This window comes from Alosa alosa, chromosome 24 (assembly GCF_017589495.1).
Source record: "Alosa alosa isolate M-15738 ecotype Scorff River chromosome 24, AALO_Geno_1.1, whole genome shotgun sequence".
Lineage (NCBI taxonomy): Eukaryota > Metazoa > Chordata > Actinopteri > Clupeiformes > Clupeidae > Alosa > Alosa alosa.
The window spans coordinates 24,504,322-24,528,387 of NC_063212.1; the positions used below are offsets into that span (position 1 = coordinate 24,504,322).

Genomic DNA, 24,066 nt, shown 5'->3' on the forward strand with positions numbered 1-24,066 from the left:
TTATGATATACTCAGCAACATATAAAAAAAAAATAAAGCAGATCATTTACATTAGCCTTCTATTTATTGTCATCAAAACTGCAGAGGAGTGAACAAGTTATACATGGATTTCTATGGAACGTCACGAAAACATGTGTGCACAACCAAGAGGCAGAAAGCACCATAGAACAGCATAGAGCAATGCAAAAGAGCAAAAGAATAAAATTAGTTTTTGTGCTGAAAACTGCACCAATTCGAAATTACGATGGTTAGAGAATGTTAAATATGTTCAATATCCCTAACGGAATGCATGTCTTCGCCAAAAATGACAAAATACGATGTTATATTAATAATCCAAATGAACGTCAAACTTTGAAATATAGTCTGAAATGAGATGTTAATATCATTGAGACAACAGGGATATACAAAAAAATCAGATTGTAGCTTACAGCAGCCGACTATTTAAGTTAAGTTTATAACGTTGTGGACGGCCATCAAACGTCTTCTGCCTCACGGCTGCGCGCGCATCTAGTTTTGTTGGTAAACGGGAAACCTGTGTATAGAGCTGGTAAGTCCCGCCCATCCGCTAAACCCCCGTGGACCTCTAGATTGAAAAATTATCAATGCAAGTGAATGTGAGAAAATAATTATTTTCTGGTCCCGTTTGATTTGTGCCATGAATGTGAACATATGTCGTCTGTGAATTTTTTATATAATTTTTCATGTTACGAGTTTGACAGTATATTATATGATTCTTGGCTATCAGTTGTGGAAAAAGACATAACGAAAAGACTACATGTAAGCCTGTGGCGTGAGCTAATCGCTAACATTAGCTGGGATGCTAGTTTTTGTAACAGCAGGAATAAACACACATGGTAACAAAAATATTTGAAACATGTCTAGCTTCACTCAACACATTAACACTACGATACAGTGTGATTGTAAAGTTGTATGGTTCACTGTGTTCAAAGTCGATCTTAATAACCCTCTACCTACATCTCGACCAACTGATGGTTGTTATGGGAAACTAGTGATCTGTCGTCTAGCGGAAAGTTGTAGTCCACAAAGTGCTCTCACACAAAGTTTAACCGCATCAAACTTCTACCCACTTAATTGTAGCATTCTTTACACGAAAATTTATATTAAAAATTCATAGACAACATATGTTCACATTCATGGCAAAATTCAAACGGGACCAGAAAATAATTATTTTCTCACATTCACTTGCATTAACGATTTTTCAATCTAGAGGTCCAGCGGGGATAGCGGAAAGGGCGGGACTTACCAGCTCTATAGGGCAGTCTCTGGTGTCTGCAGAGGTGAGTGTGGCATCTGAGTCAATATTCTGCGCGAGGGGCTGTTGTGGTAGGTGAAATTTCACGGGGAAACCATGATGATTGGTCAAAATTGCGAGGTCGCCCAGAATTCACGAGGATTTGCGTTAATTGTTGCGATCGCAACATCGCGAATTCCTGGAGGGACTGAAAACCTTCTTCCACACCTCCGTGCTCTCCTCTCTATCCACTGTTTTCTCCATCCCTTCTGTTCATTTGCCCTTTCTCTTTCTCCCTCTCTCTTTCTCTCTACCTGTTTACTTGCACTGTTTTTCTCTGTCTTCTCCCTCTCTCTCTCTCCCAAATCTCTCTATCGCTCTACCCGTTTACTTTCACTGTTTTTATCTGTCTTCTCTCTCTCTCCCTCTCTCTACTTTCACTGTTTTTCTCTGTCTTCTCTCTCTCTCCCTCTCTCTACTTTCACTGTTTTTCTCTGTCTTCTCTCTCTCTCCCTCTCTCTACTTTCACTGTTTTTCTCTGTCTTCTCTCTCTCTCCCTCTCTCTCTACTTTCACTGTTTTTCTCTGTCTTCTCTCTCTCTCCACCTGTTTTTCTCTGTCTTCTCTCTCTCTCTCCCTGTTTACTTTCACTGTTTTCTCTCTCTCTCTCTCTCTCCCTCTCTCTACTTTCACTGTTTTTCTGTCTTCTCTCTCTCTTTCTCTTTCTCCCTTATTTCCATCCATTTCTCCATGAAAGCATTATTTCCCTCTTTCCCTCTCATGTCTCATCCCCTTGTTTCTCTCTCCCTCCCTCTCCTCCCTCTCTATCCCTCGCTCTCTCCTGTCCTGTGCTGGGTGCAGTGTGTGGGGTGAACTGCCACAAGGCGTGCCGGGCGCGTCTGGCTGTGGAGTGCAGGAAGAGGACCAAGAGCATCAGCCACGAGTCCCCACCAGCACTGCAGGCCCGATCATACAGCTTCCCACCGCCCTCCAACTCACCAGCCAACCTGCAGCACACAGGTGAGCACACACACACACACACACACACACTACAGGGCGCTCATACAGCTTCCCTCCGCCCTCCAACTCACCAGCCAACCTGCAGCACACAGGTGAGCACGCACACACACACACACACGCACACACACACACACTGCAGGCCCGATCATACAGCTTCCCACCGCCCTCCAACTCACCAGCCAACCTGCAGCACACAGGTGAGCACACACACACACACACACACACACTGCAGGCCCGATCATACAGCTTCCCACCGCCCTCCAACTCACCAGCCAACCTGCAGCACACAGGTGAGCACGCACACACTGCCTGGCAGCGCACACACACACACACTGTAGGATGGATCATACAGCTTCCCGCGCCCTCCAACTCACCACCAGCCAACCTGCAGCACACAGGTGAGCACACACACACACACACACACTACAGGGCGCTCATACAGCTTCCCCCCGCCCTCCAACTCACCAGCCAACCTGCAGCACACAGGTGAGCACACACACACACACACACACACACACACACACACACACACACACAGGCCCAACCATACACCATACAGTTTCCCACTGCCCTCAAACACCCCATCCCCCAACTTGTACAGCACAGGCGAGGACACACACAGACCTGCTCCTACAGCACTGGCTCTCTGTGGGTGCTGTGTGTGAATGCCAGCCATACACAACACAAGTTTTCCGTCATACGACGGATTTCCGTCAATTTGATTTTAGAAATGTCATATTTGAGATCGATGCAGATCCAATGAGGAAAAAAAATAGAAGGGGGGGGACTATCACCTCTTCTTTTCCTTTTTTAAGGCAACTACAAATATTAGGTCCGATGAATTAATGTGTGTGATGGTAAATGTTTAAAGACCTAATAGTGTTCTTGAGAACTTTCTGTGTCTCAATCAGTGACTGCTCAAGACCTACGTCAGCCATGAGTTTCGCTTTGTTTATGTTGTAGCTACACGCTTCTCATTGGCCTGGGGCGTTTGCTTAAAAAAAGAACACGTATGGAGGAAAAGGATTATAGTAACACAATCGAGACAGGTGATGGATGACATCGGTAATGGCTGCTGAATCTGTTTAAAATGTCATTTGTGTGACCTTATTTTGCTTAGATTTGTAGATTAGAGATGAGAAATAAACAATTTACTATCTGATTATGCCATTGTTGTAACCATTAATAGCGTCTGGTCTGATATATCTGCCAGCCGTAAAACTAATTTATACCGTTAGCCGGCTAGCTTACGTAGTCAGGCCTTTGCTAACATCATACCGTAGTGTTAACCAAAGATTCTAGAGTGCTACGCTCGTTTTTAAAAGATGCATTTAATCCAAAGTCATGTCTAGTGAGACAGCTCTCTATGTAGGGAGGGAGGCAGTAGGCAGCTGTCTCCCGTTTCGAACACACACATTGTGAGCTCTATGTGCGAATTCGGAAAAGAAGCGTAGGCTGTGTTCTTTCCGTGCATCAATGTAGATCATTTCTTACTATCGTGAACTCTTGTCAGGGGAGGTCATTTATTTTGGGTGTCACCTATGACTTGAACAGATAGCCTGCTATGCCACCCGATGTAGGCTACTATTATTGTTACAGTTTTTAATCAATGCAATTAACATTATGTACAGCGACGCAATATAACCCGTAGCCTATGCAATTTATTGTCCCGTCTGTTATGACATGTACAACAATGTTTTTCACAATTTGTGACGGAAGGTTTTGACTGAGCGTGTTAACATAAAATAATAATAATATTGTCATCATCGCGAACTGTTTAGTAAAGGGAGTCAGTGGTGTTTGTGGCGCACTGAACAGCCTTGTAGCCTATTTTGCTTAGGCCTCACTTTTAAGGACAGTAGGTTGTGAGTGTATGTTGACAAAAAAAAAATAACCATGCAATTAAAATAGTCAACTTAAAACTTTGCTATAAAATATTATTAATTTATAGCACAAAACCATAACCAGTAGGCCTACCAGAACCTCGCATATTAGCGTCATTTGTGTGAGTCTATTTGGCAAGGCCACTAGCTGACATGGATGCGTTGTTGCTAAAGGAAGGCAGGTGTCAAAAGTTAAAAAATAAATGAAGATGGGCGGCTGTTGGAAATGGGGGAGAACTAACAAGCCATGGTGTAAAGAAATTTTTTGCTGCAAGAAAATTGTTTATGGATGCAATAGGAAAACGTTTTAGTACGCCACCAATCAGAAGACCGCCATAAGATTAACGTTCGTGCACTTCAGGACATCTTCCCCACCTGGTGCAACTAGCCACCACAACAGCTATGTTTATCTACTGACCGTTTTTACGTTTAGAAAGTAGGCTACGGATGAGGCAACAAATGGAAACACTTATCGGGCATCTATTTCGGGCAGAACTGCGCATGCGCAAGGCTTCACGAATCACGACACACCAACCTCGCTCCCGCTGTGAGATCACAACACATGATTGGCACGATGTATTCACAACATACCACATGATTGGCACGATGTATTCACACCATACCACATGATTGGCACAATGTATTCACAACACAACACATGATTGGCACAATGTATTCACAACACACCACATGATTGGCACGATGTATTCACAACATACCACATGATTGGCACGATGTATTCACAACACACCACATGATTGGCACGATGTATTCACAACACACCACATGATTGATTGGCACGATGTATTCACAACACACCACATGATTGGCACAATGTATTCACAACACACCACATGATTGATTGGCATGATGTATTCACAACACACCACATGATTGGCACGATGTATTTACAACATAAAACATGATTGGCACGATGTATTCACAACATACCACATGATTGGCACGATGTATTCACATGTCAAAATTTGGTGGAGGAAGGTGCGGAATATGTGTAGACGACTGCCGTGTTTGCGCTACGAACTAACCCCATACATTTCTATGGGAGACTCTTTGAGTGCTGTGTCGTCATTAGAAAGTCTCTGCTCTCACGTTCTGTATCTCCTTCTTTCCATACCTTCAACCTCTCTCTTTCCATACCTTCAACCTCTCTCTTTCCATACCTTCTTCTTTCCATACCTTCAACCTCTCTCTTTCCATACCTTCTTCTTTCCATACCTTCAACCTCTCTCTCTTTCTTTCACCCTTTCTTTCTCTTATATTCTCCCTTTCTCACTCTCCATCTCTGTAATGTTTGGCTTTTCTTTATATCCTGCCACTTCACGCCCCTTTGGGAGGCTGATTTGCAATGGAAATTTGATTGGCTTGAGACAGACTCTGCATCGCCAAAATGAGTCAACCAGTAGCTCCTCTGTGTGTGTGTGTGTATATGTGTGTGTGTGTGTGTGTTCCCCTCTTTACATCTGTGAAACACCCAAACACACCTCTCTCACACCCCACCCACTGAGCCTTTCTCTCACTCACTCACTCACACTCTCTCTCTCTCTCTCTCTCTCTTTTTGTCTGAATTTATTTATTGGCATGGCCGTCCTTGTACAGTTGTTGTACTGAAAATCAAATAACAATGAAAAGAAAAACAACAATAGCCAGCAATCAATAATCAGCCGTCAACAACAGGGCCGGAGGAGAGCACTCAGACATGAACACACAAGTCTTACTCTCTTATGGCCTGTGCAGATTACAGCATTTCAGGCTGATTTTGCCACAATTTTGGGTAACACTTTACTTGACAGTATCGACATAAAGAGTGACATGACACTGTCATGAACACATGACACTGTCATGACACATGAACCCAAACCCTAACCTCTAACCCTAATCCCAACCCTTTTCCCAACCCTAACCCCAACCCTTTTCCTAATCCTAACCTCAACCCTTTTCCTAACCCTAACCCCACAGGGCATACAACACCTACACCACACACTGAAACAACATTATACTAAATTCCAAACAACACACCCCACTTTCCAACACCTCACACTCATCTCCGCATTTAGACACATTAAAAACCTCCTTAAAAGACCTCCTCATACGCACCACCCCCTAAAAAAAAAAACTGCATTTCACCCCCCACTTATTCATCACCAATATCCATAGTCACTGTTCTGCACCCACTAACCCATTAAATTTAGACACTCCCAACTTAGTTTATGTTATCACCTGCACTCACTGCCACATGTTATACATCGGGGAAACTGGACATACACTACGCACACACCTCAAACAACATCTACACAACATGAACAAAAATACACTGAACACTTACCTCGTCACACACTTCCAGACCCACAACATTGCGCATTTGAGGGTCTGTGGCCTTGAAGGGAATCCAGGCTGGACCTGCTTACAGAGAAAAAGAGCAGAGAGATTGTGGATTTTAAAACTTGAAACACTTCATCCCAATGGTTTTAATGAAAAATAAAACTAAAGTTTTAAACAACTCTGTGCCTTTTTATCTCTCCTTTTTAACTTTTATTTTATTGGACTTTTAGATGGGAATAGTGGGGCAAGAACAACTGGCCAGTGCATAATAGTTCAAAAAACTACACATCAAAATACATTTTAATTCTAAATTTCCTAATCCTAATCCTAAATTGTTATGACAAAAACTGAATGTCACTTAATAACAGAAGCATTATGTCATAAAATGTATGACTTGTTTATGACATGTTCATGACAGTGTCATGTCACTCTTATGACGATACTGTCAAGTAAAGTGTAACCCAATTTTGTCATAGCTGACAAATTTCCAGTGTTGTGACCGAAAATGAAAGGTTGGGAACGACGCTGAAGGAGGAAAGTGTCTTGTAATGTGACATGTTCAACCCGTGATTCGTTCCACGACCAAAAGTGTAGCACGTCAGAATTTTTTTAGGAATCTCCTACGACTCCCATGTTGACAATGACAGTATAACGACACGCCACGAGTAGGCTAACATAGTCATTGTTCTTGTAATGTGGCCATGAGTAGGCTAACATAGGCTACATGATCTTGTAATGTGGCCACGAGTAGGCTAACATAGGCTACATGATCTTGTAATGTGGCCACGAGTACACTAACATACAGTGGGCGTTGCTCGATTTAGGCTACTTGGGTATGGCTTAAGGCTTGACTACACGGTGGTAACGAAATAGCTGTTCAGAATTAATCTGTAGCCTTGGGTAGGCTTCTGCAGAAAACAATGTTGTTGGGGATTTAATACTATCTAGCGACGCTTTTAACAGGCTACGCTATAGAGGCTTAGACAACTATGACCCACGTTTTGGTTTTGTAAATTAATTTGCCCTACTTCTTGACTGTAATGTAGTCAATTGACTGCTTGACATGTCATTTTTATTTTTCTGTAAAATAAACAAATACATCTGCTTTATGCCACAGAATTACTTTCATATTTGGCTGACTTCTGCAGATGCGCAAAAAAAAACACTGCCACTTCCCTCCCCATATTTCACTGATCACACATCAGACATCAGGGGTGCGTTTCCCAAAAGCTAACTACGTTAGCAACTAACATGGTTGAAACTATGTAAGTATGACAAAACTGTTTCCCAAACGATAGTTTGAGCTATGGTGGTGGAACGTACATAGTCCAATGCATCGTTACACTACGTTAGTGTTTCCCAAAACTATAGTAGCAACGAACGTTCGCAACCACTATCGTAAAGTTGTGTAGTTACAACTACACCTCTCGACCTGTGGTAGAATGCTAGTAGAAGCATAGTTCCGGGGATCTTCATGTCAAAGACGTCCCTGACGCCAGTTGTTTGTTTGCAAATTAATTATTATAAATATATTTAGGTTTCTAATTAGGGCTGGGATAAACGATTATTTTTTAAATGATTAATCTAGTGATTATTTTTTCGATGCATCGATTAATCTAACGATTCATTTCAGTCTGATTCGATTTGATTCGATTATCTCCCCATTAATTCACTAATAGCAACTTATACATGTTTATTTACATATCTGAATGAAAAAACATTAATTATTTTACATTGCAATATATGTTTATTGCTTTAAAGATTACAAAAAGACTATACAAGTGCAAAGTAATGCATTCTTAGTCAGAGGTAGCATTCAATAAAGTTCAGTAGTGTATGTCTAATTGAGTGCCTGTCATTTTAAGACGTTCGTGTGGGAATCCTTGCAATTAACATTAACACTGTTAAAAGGCTGCTGATGTGTGGATGCAATTAATAAGTAGTTAGTTCAAATAACGGTTCATACTTCTCCTTTGGACAAACACTTTTGAGTCTTGGAAAACACTTTTCATTTACATCGGGATTTTGCAAACATTCAGAGTCAATAAAATGAGCCCTGCATGAATAACAAATACAAGCAGCTGCAAGTAAGCATGCTAAACTTGACATCCAAACAGTATTCTAACGTTAGCTTTGAGATACTGCTTGATTGCATACTGTAACTTAACTTAGTTTAGTCTCCTTAATGTACTCTGTTGTGATAAGACCTTAGCAGAGTTTACTTTAACTAATGCAGCAGTTTTGAACAAATTTGCGCAGCATGGCCACAATGCTAAGCGGATTTAATAACAATTTAGCCCACTGTGTTCTATGCAGTGCTTCTATGTGGCAACAACAATCCTTCAACAATCGTGAATATTTTGTTAAATGCACATGCAGAGGAGGAGCAGCGGGCTCGTTACGAGAGCTGGCGGGGCGAGGAAAGGCTGTATGAGTAAAAAGTGCAGCTCAATGAAATTATTTTATCTTATTTTTAATTTAAATAGTAGGCCTACAACATAGAACATCAACGTGTGGTGGCCGGTTTTAATTTCGTGGTGCCCAGCCACAGATTAGCCAACGTATGGAAAACACTGAAGGTGTAAGATTAAAAATATTTAGCAGCACACATTATGCTTGACGAATCAACGCTCATATTTTGCGTCAACGTATTTTTTGTGTCGATGTCATCGATTACGTCGACGCGTTGTCCCAGCCCTATTTCTAATTGATATTTAAACTTCGGTAACACTTTACTTGACGGGAGTTCATAACACATTCATGAGTCATGTCTCATGAAACAGTCATGAATTCTTTATGTGCAGTTTATAACAGCTGTTATGAATGTGTTATGAACTCACCCGTCAAGTAAAGTGTTACCTACACTTCTAACCACCATACATCCATATTTTAAAGAAGCCCTATGCAACAATTTTAGCAAAAATGACCTTAATTATGCAGGTTGAGAGTCGTTCTGATGGTTCTACAACACTTTCTGCGTTGTTTGGTGGGTGCTTCGTCTCCCTCTATCGCTTCTCCACGGAAAAAACGAATATGCAACTTTCTGAACCCGGACCGGGTAACTCAGCGGAAGTATACAATTATGCCTCGAAAATGTAGTCAGATTGTAGTTTCTAAGAAGACTGCAAAACGGACGCCGACTTGCCTTTGTTGCTGTTGAAATTGTAAGTAGCCTACCCTTGGGTGAACTTCGTTTTTGTAATGTAGTTTGATAGTCTCTTGACTCGCAATGTGTTTGCTCGACCGTTTTATTGTGAGCCCTGTATGTGTTTAGCTTGGTTTCTTGATGGCTAGCTTGCTAGCTAGTGGGTTTTTTTTAGCGTAGCAGTCACTTGCTACCGAAGCTGCAGGGGGAGCTATGTCGTTAAAAATGCGAGCCCAAATCCGGCGAAAACCCAGAAACAGCGAAGGAATAACCAGACCTGCATAGGGCTTCTTTAAAATGCCCAAGGCAGAAAATACATAAATTAAAAGTCAATTTGCAGCCACGTGCACGTAAGTCAAAGTCACACACCTGCAGATAATAATAAGGTGCACACTTTTTGACGAGTCAATTGAGAATATGTAGCCTTTGATTTTCATGGAGGGGGGGGATTCCTTGTTAGTTTACGCAAACCAGGCCAAGGAGGCTGATTCTGATTTTGATAATATGATCTGCACAAAAGATACACTTAGGTAAACAATGATGTGAATATTGTTGTCAAAATCTTAACCCAGATTCGAACTCTTGGACAGGGTACTGATAACTGCTGCGCAACGGCGGCTGTCATCAGCCGGCCTTAACGCAACGCGCCACAGAATTATGTGCAGGTGTGCCGTTCACGTGCTACTAAACGTCATTAACCACCTTAGTCCAGACTACTGACGTTTGGAAACTATCATCATGGTCCAAACTTACAAAGTACTATGTAAGTACGACAGTTTTGGGAAACAGTCATAACTTACATGTTGGTTAGTTGAACGATGCATCGTGTAGGTAAAAAGCTAACCTTCGTAGTTGTACGGGAAACGCACCTCAGATCAGCTTGTAGGCCATTAGCAATCTGTTTATTTTATTTTATGAAGCCTATACAGTAGATCACTTGCCACATTCTCACTTTCAATAGACAGATGCAATAGCCATTGGTCAAGTATTGAGTATAAAGCAATTACGATAGTAGCCTATACAAAAAGTACTTCATACTATCATAAAAATTTGTTATGTCGTAAATATCGTAGGCACAGGAGAAAACTTGTACATCCATTGGCCCGTGGGGAGATCACATGCCAGTTGCCTCTCCCTTCAGTGCTATGACTCTGATGACTTTGTCCAGATGGTCTATGTATTTATTGCAATGTTCGGCTGTGAGTTTGTTTTGCCAAAAAAACTCTATTGCAGATACCAGTGCGTCTTTGTTCATGGGCTTGGCCTCACAGCAGAGGCTTAGACAACTATGACCCATGTTTTGGTTTCGTATATTAATTTGCCCTACTTATTGACTGCAATGTAGTCAATTGACTGCTTGACAGGTTATTTTTATTTTTCTGTACAATAAACAAATACATCTGCTTTATGCCGCAGAATTACGCACTTGGCCAGCCTATAGAACGTTGCCCATTTTGGAGAGAATAGAGAATGTACGCACGCAAGAATCTGTAGGCTATTTGTGGCAGGTTACAAGCAAACAATGTTTAATGCATTAACTCAAGACGTCAAACGTTTTCTAAACAATACAAACAGAAAGGATGCAGCAGGCAGCAAATGTAGAAGAGTAATTTCCAGTGGAAGAACAAAATGCTGAATGAAGCCCAAAGATATGAAGGCAAATCTGGCAAGTTGTTATTTTTTGAAGACGTAAATGGTTGGGCTATAGGCCTAGTTTGCGGGCTTGTCCAAAAGAAAAAGGCCTGTGGTTTGTGCAGCCTACAGTAAGTAGGTCTTGGTGAGTTAGGAGGCCTCTCGACTTCTTTTAAGCTGTCTCAGAGGTGGAAAGTTGCGTTCGTTGGGGGCAGGGCCGGATTAACAATTCATAGACCAGTGGTCCCCAATTATTTTCCCCCAAGGGCCAAATTACGTAAAGCAAGTGAGGCTGAGGGCCAACAAATCCATGACCCCCTCCCATTACTATTGATAGCAAAATATTGTACAGATTTGAACATTATCAGCTGCCACACATGTAAGTGCCAAATGTGAGCAGAGGCAAACTGTGCAGAAGCAAATTGTGGAGAATTAACATTTAAACCAGAGACGGAGAGCAAGAGAGATAGGGAGTGCAAAAAAGAAATTGAAGCTCAAACAGCTCTCCACAGAATAGTATCAGCCACATCAGTCCCTGGAGACAGAGGGGGTTCAAAAATGAGACAAGATATCATTATTTATAAGTAATTAACAATATTGAAAGACAAAAATTGATTCACTCACCAATCAGTGTGAGAAATGACAGTGACTGGATAAGGCCATCTTCCTGAAGTCAGGTGTATATCCAGTTGTGGCAATCTTCAAACACTGGCCAAGGTGCACATCTGAAAGTTTGTTCTTGCTTGATTTTTTAGACAGTTCATCGCAGAAAAAGAGGATTCACATATATGTGGAGGGGAATATCGTTAGAAGGAGCATGGCAACTCTTCTGCTGTTTTTTAATCTTTCTTGATCAATGTTGATCCAAAATTCAGTCAATCCAGTTTTCAATTCCAAGACCTCCATCTGAAGCGTTGGTTCATCTGTAGAAGGCAGCAGCTTTTTGGCCTCTGATGTCCACCAGGTGATACAGAGAACGGCTGTCTCAGAAAGAGAAGGATGTCATTTGACAGTTTACGGCAGTTTTCAAATCGTTCCTTGAAGTTTTCTGCCAAATTGGACACAAAATGCGTCATTGCTGGATTCTCCCGCATGTTGTTCTGTCTCTCAATGTCTCTCTCCAAAAGGCCCAGCTTTGCCTGGAATGCTTCAGTAGCCTTGTACATGTCTGCAACAGTATGATTCTTGCCTTGTAGTTGAAGGTTAAGGTGATTCAGATGAGACATGATGTCACTAAAAAAAAACACACATGCCATTTTCTCATTGTCACTTAAAAACACGTGGAATTCAAGCGCTTTTGGGCTCTTCAGGTTGGAGAGAAAGGACACAAGCTCATCGTGCAGGTCACACACCCGCTCCAACATACAGCCTTTGCTAAGCCAGCGAACATTGTTATGTAGCAGAAGGTCTGTGTGCTCTGCTGACATTTCCTCCAACAATGCTCTGAAAATGCGGTGTTGCAGACTAGATTTCTCCCGAACAAAATTTACCAGTTTTGTCACCGAATCCATGATCTCTTTCATTTCCTTGCCAAGTTTAGCGCACAGTACTGATTGGTGAATAATACAATGAAATGTCAAGAGCTCTGGGTGAATTGCGGAAAGCCTGCTCACCAAGCCCTTGTGAGGTCCCAGCATAGATGGGGCTCCATTGGTAACGACAGCCACGACTTTGTTAACATCCAAGCCTGTCTTGGCAAAGAAATGTGTCAGTTCGTTAAATAGGATCTCCCCAGTTGTACGCCCAGGCAGAGGTAGCAAACAAAGTAGCTCGTCCCGAAATACATTTCCATCAAAAAATCTGACGAACACAGAAAGCTGTTCCATATCGGTTCGGTCACAAGACGAGTCAATTGCCAGTGACATGGCCTCTGCCTTAATCAGATCAGTGTTTAGTTTGGATGAACAATCCTCAGATAAAACTTCCATTCTTCTTGTTGCGATGTTGGCCGACAATAGCGCCTGCTTTAGTAGCTCCACAATATTCTGCTTGTTTTTCTCGTCGTGACCTAAAACTTCTTCAACCATATCAATTGCACACTTTTTTCCCAACACGGCATCAGTGAAGGGTTTCTTTGCTCTCCCAATATTCCAAGAAACACGTAAAGAGGCTGCGCTTGCCCTTTGTTGTGCTGTGGTAGATCTCTCCATGGTAAAAATGGAGCGTCTGAATGAAGATTGCATGTTGGCTATTTTCTGTCTGCGGTTATCTGAGTTTTCAGGGTAGTTTGAATTAAAACTAGAGGCATGCATACTAGTGAAGTGCCTCTTGATATTGTCAACCTTGCAGACGGCTACAGTCTGCATGCATATCAGGCATGTTGGCTTAGCATTTGGATGCTCAGGTAAAATAAAGCAAAACTGATCCGTCCAGTCGGGTTTAAACTGACGATTTTCGCTATCAACTTTACGTTTTTTTGTACTTGCCATGGTCTGCTGTCACGACTGTTACAAGTCCACATAAGATTTCACTCACTCCTGATTACTAGCTGAGATGTCACCTGCTGAAGTGGAGAGATTGCTAATCATCCATGGCCATAGATGGCGCTGTTTACTTTTGTCCAGATATGACGTGGCGGGCCAAAAATGTGCCGTAACTGGGCTGGATATGGCCCGCGGGCCGCCATTTGGGGACCACTGTCATAGACCCTTGGGAACAAATGTCTGATGCCCCCCCCTGCCCCCCAGCCAACGTGAATCGGACGGTCAGTTAATAGGCCTATATCGTGAAGATTTTTCTTGGCATTTAAGGCACAAGCGCATCTGTGAGGCCAAGCCTCACCATGTAGCCCGTTTGTTTACAACTAACATTACATTTAATTAAACTGCTTATAGGCTATGCCGAAATAGTTTCAACATTTTGAATATCAGTGTCGGGTGAATTAGGAAATGTTCTCAAAGTAGCCTTATGGCTGAAAGCTGCTTGGGACCCCCCCTGTCAAGCAATATAACCATACAAACACGCGGCCTGCTCACTCATTGTTTAGAGTAATTTCGGCTTTGTCGGAACTGGCCATTGTAGGCTAAACTTCCAAAACTAACGAAAAATATTTATCTTCTTTCAGTTAATTCAAAAGTTTCCAAAAAGTTAAAAACAGATGACATGATGCGCGTCACTGACATAATGCGCAAATAATATAGATATTCCAATATAATATAAATATAAATAATAATATAAATAATATAGATATTCCAATATATTCGAATACATGTGTTTATTTTAGAGGGGATATTCGAACGTCATTTTTGAGCAATTTTGACAGCCCTAGTCCACTGTAGGCTACGCTAATCGTCTATTAACACCTTCCACCTAACCCCGGTGAGTGGGGGTCGCTATAATGCGTGTGAAATAGCACCATTGAGTAGCCTATGCGAAATAGCCTTAAAATTGTTCCGGCACCACTCTCTTGACAGGCTGGTTGAAACAATAGCAAAGTATGCATATGTTGCATACTTTTTGTGCACTTTAAGTCACCTACACTACGCCTAAATTACACATGATCCGTCGTTTGACTCCTGAACTGTTTATGTAACTCACAAGTTTAATTGCGTTAACCCAAACTAAAAGGAAAAACACTTTGAAGTCACACGTTGACATCACGCCGTTAAAAAAACGAGATATAGCCTATCCATCCAGAAGCGTGCAGTAGCCGACAGTAAGTGGAGGCAGTGGTTCTCAAACTTTGCCATATCCTACACTGGTGTAAAAGGCGTATCATATTTTTTGTAAAGGTCTGCCAGGGATATTCTTAGGCCTATGAATGGTGTGCCTTCTCACAAAAGCATAGTCACTGGGCTCAGCTAGATGTAGCTTTCTCCTTCACCAACCTGTGAGCCTATGAGGCAGTCACGTCGTCAGTGGCACTTTCAGGTCCTTCTCATCTGCCGATACAGCAACATGAGTATTCCACTATAGCATCGCTCCTCATTGCCTTACTCCTTTCCTTTTCAGAATGTTCTTTCTATCCATAATCATAAGTCTTTCTTCAGTGAATTAGCAAGATACCATCAGAAGCCAACAATCATAAAACACCTGTGTGGTAGCTCTCTCCCTCCAAGCATGAAGCTGTCTGCGTGTTGTTGTAGGCTAGATTTGCGTTAGTTCTTTCTATCTGCTTTACTTTTGTGAGTTGCGACCACCTAGGCTATGTTATAGATGTTCTATGAGGTACCAGCGTTTAGCTGTGTCACAAAACAATAAGCTTTGTCAGACTACTTTTAAAATAATATTCAGGGCTATATACATTTTAAACATTCGGGGCTGAAGACCCGAATAAGCCTTGCGTTAATTCTTCAGGTGGGAAGTGTCAGGAATTTTCATACGAGAGACGCTCTCATTGGTGGTTAGTATATGGAGGGGATTGACAGCAACATAGCCAATCACATTATGAGAGATGCTGAATTTAACATCAACTGCGATGTTTGATTTTAAATTAATGTAAATTTAGCCGGGACTGTAAGCTGGCACACGTGGGTGCTCGATGTTTTCCCACGGTATCGGCGCCTATGACAAGCGCGTATCTCGCGGTTGCACCAATTACAAACTAACATGCAATGTGAACGTCTGGGATTGGGGAGAGAATTACGTTATTTATAATACGTTTATCTCCTGTAACTCTGTGATAACAGGACGTAACAGGAAGGCATTTGGCTGAGCAACAGAGGTTAATATGCTCTATATTTTATCCAAATGATGTCTGTCTATCATCGTTGCACTCGGAGAAAAAATGGAATGTTTCATTTGTCCTGCGTTTCTTCTACAGCTGCAAACGGGATTCACACAAATATTTCTTTATTAAGGCAGGGCAGGCATATTTCTGGCAATTAAATTATTTCTAAACCAGTCTGCTAAAGTCTGTAGTGAAGTTTGTGTAGGGTTTTCCAGGCTCCATTTCTTTTTACGAGACACCCTGCTCACAAGAGACATCTGCCGGTTGTTTGGGTTGTTGCAGCATCGTTGCAGCGTCACTGGAAAAATACAAATTAAAATTCCGCAAGGGAAGCTGGCCAAATTGAAGCAATGCCCACTGTAGGCTACATGTTCTTGTAATGTGGCCACGAGTAGGCTACAATAGGCTACATGATCTTGTAATATGGCCACGAGTAGGCTAACATAGGCTACATGTTCTTGTGTGGCCACGAGTAGGCTAACACACGCTACATGTTCTGGTAATGTGGCCAATCTCCTGACCAAGATGCGGCAAGAATTTATGTTTCTATGATCGCCTAGTCTGACATGGTCAATCGTAAAAGACCATTGTGTAAGACAAAAAAATGGTGTAATCTACATAGGCCATAACTCTCTCTATCTTTTTCTCTATCTCTCCCTCTCTCTCTTTCTGTTAATCTGTCTGTCTGTCTGTGTGTGACATTGTTTGTGTCATCTGTGGACACTGATAAAGGTCATGTGGTTGTGGTGTTGGCATGTTTGTTGTTGGCTTGCCCCAAATAAACAGGTGAAATAGAGATCCAGTTCCCAGAAGCCCAGTTCTATGGAGATTGTGTGTGTAACCTCATTACCTTTGGGTAGTTAGTGTGGAATCTGTGAGATGTACAATATGTCTGGGGCTTCTGATTGGGCGATTGCTTGGTTGTTTTATATCAGGGCCTTTCTGATTGGGCGATTGCTTGGTTGTTTTATATCAGGGCCCTTCTGATTGGGCGATTGCTTGGTTGTTTTAAATCAGGGCCTTTCTGATTGGGCGATTGCTTGGTTGTTTTATATCAGGGCCCTTCTGATTGGGCGATTGCATGGTTGTTTTATATCAGGGCCATACCCAGATAGGGACACAAATCAGGTTCTAATGAAATTAATCTTTTCCAGGATTATGACATAAAGTTGATTTCACAGTCTATGTAAACTCTCTCTCCTGTGCAACACTCTCACCATATATGACACATACCTTAACTCTCTCCTCTCTCTCTCTTCTTCCCTCTCCTCTCTCTCTCTTCTTCCCTCTCTTTTTCCTTCTCTTATTTCCTCTCTTATCTATCTCTTTTTCCCTCTCTCTCCTCTCTCTCTCCTCTCTTCCCTCTCTCCTCCGTCCAGTTATCGTTGAAGAAGATATCGAGGCAGTGGAGGAGGGCGTGTTTGATGTCCACCTATAACCAAGTGAGCACACACACACACACTCAGACACACACTTACTCACACACACACTCACACACACGCACACACACACACACATACATGTACACACACACACTCACCTAAATGAAGGTGCAGAGAACTCATTAGAGTCATTATGTGCAATAGGAAGCTCATAGTCAATCAAATGGAACCAGTACTAAATGTAACTATGACTGATGATTGCATTGCATAACGGTATGAACCTTTCTTTCTTTGTCCTGTACAGAAATATGCCTGTGGCTTCCTAAGACATAACCTAAGACAGAAACAAAAACTTTTACATAATTCAACCTGCCAGAAACTGATGCTAGTTTGGAAACACTTTGGTGCTTCTAGGCAGAGAAGTGTCAATTGCCATGCTAGCTGACACCCTCTGGCCTACTGACAAGCAAGTGCAGCAGCCAGTTAGCAAGCTATCCCCACCCAGCAAAAGCATTTAGCATACTAGGCTAGCAGTGTGCCACTTTTCTGATGATGCAGCATGGAGGCGAACCTGCCAGCCAGTGACTCTTCCTTGTGATAGGAGTTGAAGACAGCCGCCACTATTTAGCCTGATAGCTGGAAGGAGGGAATTTACTGAGAGTGCCCATAAACACATGTGTATCGCCATCTGGTGGACAACGACTGAAACTACACATGGACTTCCTCTTTCTCCAGTGAAGCTGGTAGATTTCCCCCTCTGGAATGTGAAAATGAACGAACGAATGAACGAATTGGTATTTGTATTTGTATTTGTTATATCAGTACCTTTGTATTCAAGTGTGTTTACATTTGTGGACAGTTTCTGTTTTGCTGTGCATGCCATTTGCTGTTTTTCTTTTTATCATTTTAAACCCTAACTACCCAGACCATAATGCTATCAGTCTGCTGGTGGGAAAGCCTCTGGTTTTTAGTCACAGGAAGTTGTGTAACTTTGTGTGCTATTTTCAGTACAGTTTTTTGAATATTCTCCAAGACTTAAATGGTGCTGTGTGTCTTTGTGCCAAGAATGTATTGGGAATGAACCTGACTCAGATCTATTTCAGCTTTCTCTGTGTGTGTGTGTGTGTGTGTGTGTGTACGGTATAAGAATGTATTGGGGATGAATCTGACTCTTTGTTCTAGTTCAGATCTTGTGGAGGAGTTAGTCGACATTTTGTAGACTCTAAATATGATGGCTTTGAAGGGAAAGTGTGTGTGTGTGTGCGCGGTGTATGCGTTTGTGGTTGTGTGTGTGTGTGCAGTGTATGCGTTTGTGGTTGTGTGTGTGTGTGTGTGTGTGTGTGCAGTGTATGCGTTTGTGGTTGTGTGTGTGTGTGTGTGTGCAGTGTATGTGTTTGTGGTTGTGTGTGTGTGTGTGCAGTGTATGCGTTTGTGGTTGTGTGTGTGTGTGTGTGTGTGTTTTTGCAGCACCAGTCTTCTGTACATACATCCCCACCAATGCAGTAGCAACTGAAAACAGATATACATACTCTGCAAACTCAACATATTTGAAATATTTGCCAGCTTAGCTATGTTATAATTCATAACATGGGTTATTTGTTTGTGCTGTGCTATTTGGTTTAGTATGATGGAATTTTAAATCTGAAATGAAAAATGTCAGGTTACAGGTTACCTGTGTTTTATTCCAAATATTGAATATTGTTCTGAGAATTTGAACTATTCTATCCTGTTTTTGTAGTACAAGTACCTGTTGCAATGCATGTATGTACTGGTTAAATTCTCTTTACTGTTTCTGGTGTGCACTGATGTTTATTTTGCCAAATACATTTTGTACATATGATCGTTTATTTGTTAAAGGGAATGGTTGTGACTAGACGATTTGTCACCATTTTTCTTTTCTCTCAGAATGTTATGTACAGTACTGTTCACATATCACTGCTATATTATATACTGTTTCCATAAGTAAACACAACAAATAAACACATTCAGAGCATTGATGCATGGATCCATACTGTCACAATGTATACCGGTCTTGCAGATTATGAAAAGGTCAACAGTAGCATCAACGCAAAAGTCAAAGGTCGTGTCTGTCCAGTAGAGAATCTGGGAAAGGTCAAAGGTCGTGTCTGTCCGGTAGAGAATCTGGACAAAACGTTACAAACGTAAACCTTTGGCATCATGACCAGAAGGTTACCTAATTATCACATTTGTAGTACTGCTATCGAACTGAAATTTCATTAATTAGCCTACATCACACCATTATTTATTTTAACAAAACTTATTTCTGAAATAAAAAAATGATTTTGATAGGTGGCCGTACGACCGTGTTGCTTGAGTGAGCGGATATGTAGGCTAGTGTGTATGTGTCACTTGCTGGTTTTGCGTATACTGTATGAATACGCAATTGGGTGTTAGTGTTGCGCACAATTTCATACGCATTGCTTGTGAGATCGGGTTGGAATGCAGGATGTGTCCATGGAGAGTCCAGGATTCAGAGGTCGTCGAGAGGGGAATGACCTTGCGATGAGTCAGCTGACCTTGAGATGATTCAGATGACCTTTTCTGACTCACATGTTTGGTCCCATCTGTTTAGCGTGAGGAGACTGTCATTCCTCAGAGATTTATTGGGAAGTACAACAGTCAGTCAAGTATGGAAAGGCCCAAATGGAATCAGAAATGTTTTGAGTTCCAATGCCCATAAGGACATATAGTTCATAAGTACATCTGGCATATCTTTCTGCTATGGTAATTCAGTACGGAGACATTTTAGCATTTCTGTAAGATACTTGAGACAGTCTTACAGGCAGGCCACTCCAGACACATAACTGAAGCATTGTGTTCCCAGAGCGAATGCTGCAACAATTAGCAATTAACGCGTAGGCCCATGTGCTTTTAACCAGTTCTTGCCATGATAAATTAAATGCTTTTTATACTTTTTCAACCTCAGAGTGCCTCTGCAAATTCTTTTTTCTTTGGCTGCAACAATTAGCTTCAATTATAATCAATGGAACTACTGTAGCTACACTTGGTGTGATAACAGCACGTACATTCGAAAAAATTGAGACGCTCCACAAATAGAACGCTTCAGTCTGTGTTGTGGTACTCACTACCGCCATGTCGTCATACAGAGAAATGTCTCTGCACCACGCCCCTTTTTCGGGGAAAGCATACTAGCATCATATCATTGATTTCAATGGGAAAGCATACTAGCATCATATCATTGATTTCAATGGGAAAGTGAGCTAGCACCATATAATTGATTTCAATGGGAAAGCATCCTAGCATCATATCATTGATTTCAATGGGAAAGTGAGCTAGCATCATATCATTGATTTCAATGGGAAAGCATACTAGCATCATATCATTGATTTCAATGGGAAAGTGAGCTAACATCATATAATTGATTCCAATGGGAAAATGAGCTAGCATCATATCATTGATTTCAATGGGAAAGTGAGCTAGCACCATATAATTGATTCCAATGGGAAAATGAGCTAGCATCATATCATTGATTTCAATGGGAAAGTGAGCTAGCATCATATAATTGATTCCAATGGGAAAGTGAGCTAGCATCATATCATTGATTTCAATGGGAAAGCATACTAGCATCATATCATTGATTTCAATGGGAAAGTGAGCTAGCACCATAGAATTGATTCCAATGGGAAAATGATCTAGCATCATATCATTGATTTCAATGGGAAAGCATACTAGCATCATATAATTGATTCCAATGGGAAAGCATACTAGCATCATATCATTGATTTCAATGGGAAAGTGAGCTAGCACCATATAATTGATTCCAATGGGAAAATGAGCTAGCATCATATCATTGATTTCAATGGGAAAGTGAGCTAGCATCATATAATTGATTCCAATGGGAAAGTGAGCTAGCATCATATCATTGATTTCAATGGGAAAGCATACTAGCATCATATAATTGATTCCAATGGGAAAGCATACTAGCATCATATCATTGATTCCAATGGGAAAGTGAGCTAGCATCATATCATTGATTCCAATGGGAAAGATGGCTAGCAGTGACACGTTACATCTAGTTATTAATTCACAGGACATTCAATCTTATGAATATGTACACTACCCTGCAGAATTATTGGCACCTCTGCTAAAGGAACATAAAATCATCCTTTGGAAATTGATCTTAATGCCTTAAGTAAAAAAATGAAGAAATATCCAATCCAACACCAATTTTCTTTGTGAATGAATAATGTATCATAAATAAATACATGTTCTTCCTTAAAATACAGGGGTCATAAGTATTGGCACCCCTATGTTAAATTCCCATAGAGGCAGGCAGATTTTTGTTTTTATAGGCCAGTTATCTCATGGATCCAGGATACTATGCATCCTGATAACGTTTCCTTGGCCTTTGGAATTAAAATAGCCCCACATCATCACATACCCTTCACCATACCTAGAGATTGGCATGGTGTTATTTCAGTTAGCCTATTAGCTGGTTTTATTTGCATTGAGCTCAATGAGCATCAAACCAGCTAATAGGCCAACTGAAATAAAACCATGCCAATCTCTAGGTATGATGAAGGGTACCGTATGTGATGATGTGGGGCTATTTTAATTCCAAAGGCCAAGGGAACTTTATCAGGTACCCACTAAATAGCCTGCCTATTAGAGCTCAGAGTGAAACAAGTATTTAAAACACTCATGTACACTCCTAACAGACTTTCATCCCTGATTAGTTTTGAATTTGAGTGTATTGTAAGCCAGACCCATTCCTGTAACACTCAGACTAGGGCTCTGAGGCTGTGTGCATGAAGCACTTAAGAGAGAGCTGGATTGCTCCGTAATAATGAGTCTCTAATGGTCACACTCATTCCTGCCTCACCTACACACACACACACCTGCAGTAATGGTCAATGACACTCATTCCTGCTTCACCTACACACACACACCTGCAGTAATGGTCAGTGACACTCATTCCTGCCTCACCTACACACACACCTGCAGTAATGGTCAGTGAGAGTCATTCTTGCGGTGGAGGAATGGCAGGATAAGGATGATGAGAGTGATTGGCAGGTTAACTCACTAGCCCACCAGGTGTGTGTGTGAGTGGGTGCGTGTGTGTGGTTGTGTGTGTGTGTGAGTGGTTGTGTGCGTTTTCAGAAATTCTTCAGAGCTTCAAAAGCTAAAGTGGACAGCAAGCTAGCTCGCATGTCATCACTCACAAAAAAAGTGTGTGTGTCTGTCCCAGGTGTGTGTGTGTGTGTGTTTGTCCCTGGTGTGTGTGAGTGTCTCTGTCCCTTGTGTGTGAGTGTGTCTGTACCAGGTGTGTGTGTGTGTCTGTCCCAGGTGTGTGTGTGTGTGTGTGTGTGTGTGTGTGTGAGAGCGTCCCTCCAGCGTCGTTTGATGAAGTCATCATCAGGACCCTTCCTCAGAACCCCACAGCAGCCTAAGCTCATCTCTGGAAGTGTCTAAACATACGCCGCCAGGATTATTCTCAAGCACCCCACGGCAGTCTCGCCTAGCTCGTTTCCATAACGACGGCGGATTTTTTTTTTCCCCGTGCTAAGTCCGCCTGCTCCAGCAGCAGTCACGGAGTCTTTGTTCATTTCATTTCACGTTTCCCTGCAACAATTACCGGCTTCGCCGACGCGATCTCCACAATCCCCATAGCCAAACGCCCGGCCCCGTGTCTCATGCGCTGCTGGGAGACTAATACCTGTTAATACCTCGGCGCAGCTCATTGTGATTCTGACAGTCTGGTCTGGCCAATGTCCATACAGTAGGACGCTTTATGAAAAGAGAGATTAGTCCACTTCAATAAGCCCCCCCCTCCAGCTCTCTGTCTCTGGCACTTAAAGATGGACTGGACTGGACTTGGCTGCACTTACAGCCACTCTGTTCAATCTAGACACACACTCACACTCACACACATAATATCTCACACACATACTTACACACACATTCACTCACACACATACTCACACACACAATATCTCACACACATACTCACACTCACACACTCATTTACACACACACTCACAACATCTCACACACATACTTACACACACACTCTCTCACACACACAATATCTCACACACATACTTACACACACACACTCACTCACACATTTACACACACAATATCTCACACACACAATATCTCACACACATACTTACACTCACATACTCACACTCACACACTCATTTACACACACACTCACAACATCTCACACACATACTTACACACACACTCTCTCTCACACACACAATATCTCACACACATACTTACACACACACACTCACTCACACATTTACACACACAATATCTCACACACATACTTACACACACACACTCACTCACACACACTCACACACACAATATGTCACACACATACTTACACACACATACTCACACTCACACACTCATTTACACACACACTCACACACACAATATCTCACACACATACTTGCACACACACACACAATATCTCACACACATACTTACACACACACTCACACACACACTCACATACTGTACATACTCACACAAAAACAAATCTAAAAACATAGATCTAAAAAATGCTACAAAACATAAATTAGAAGACACAATTTCTCTCTCTCTCTCTGCCACTTAAAGCTAGACAGGACTGGGTGAACCTGGACTCCAGTGTGAGGCCTATTTCTCTCTCTCTCTCTCTCTAACTCTCGTAAAGCTAGACAGGACTGGGTGAACCTGGACTTCAGTGTGAGGCCTAAGCTAGAT

At 41.8% G+C, this 24,066-nt stretch overlaps 1 protein-coding gene across 5 annotated transcripts in view; it reads left to right on the forward strand.

Annotated features, from left to right (window-relative positions):
* The window catches only part of LOC125289458 (RAS guanyl-releasing protein 2-like), a 100,842-nt gene extending 81,521 nt beyond the window's left edge, over positions 1-19,321 (forward strand). For 3 of the 5 annotated variants that reach the window (XM_048236324.1, XM_048236323.1, XM_048236322.1), the window contains 4 exons: positions 2,113-2,213; positions 2,411-2,561; positions 17,320-17,382; positions 17,627-19,321. In XM_048236324.1, the coding sequence (XP_048092281.1) occupies positions 2,113-2,213; positions 2,411-2,561; positions 17,320-17,378 (311 nt within the window). In that variant the 3' untranslated portion in view covers positions 17,379-17,382; positions 17,627-19,321. Of the gene's footprint in view, positions 1-2,112; positions 2,272-2,410; positions 2,562-5,546; positions 5,590-17,319; positions 17,383-17,626 lie in introns of all 5 variants that reach the window. The other 2 variants (XR_007192637.1, XM_048236325.1) reach the window with 2 other exon arrangements.
* The last annotated feature ends 4,745 nt before the right edge of the window (positions 19,322-24,066 follow it).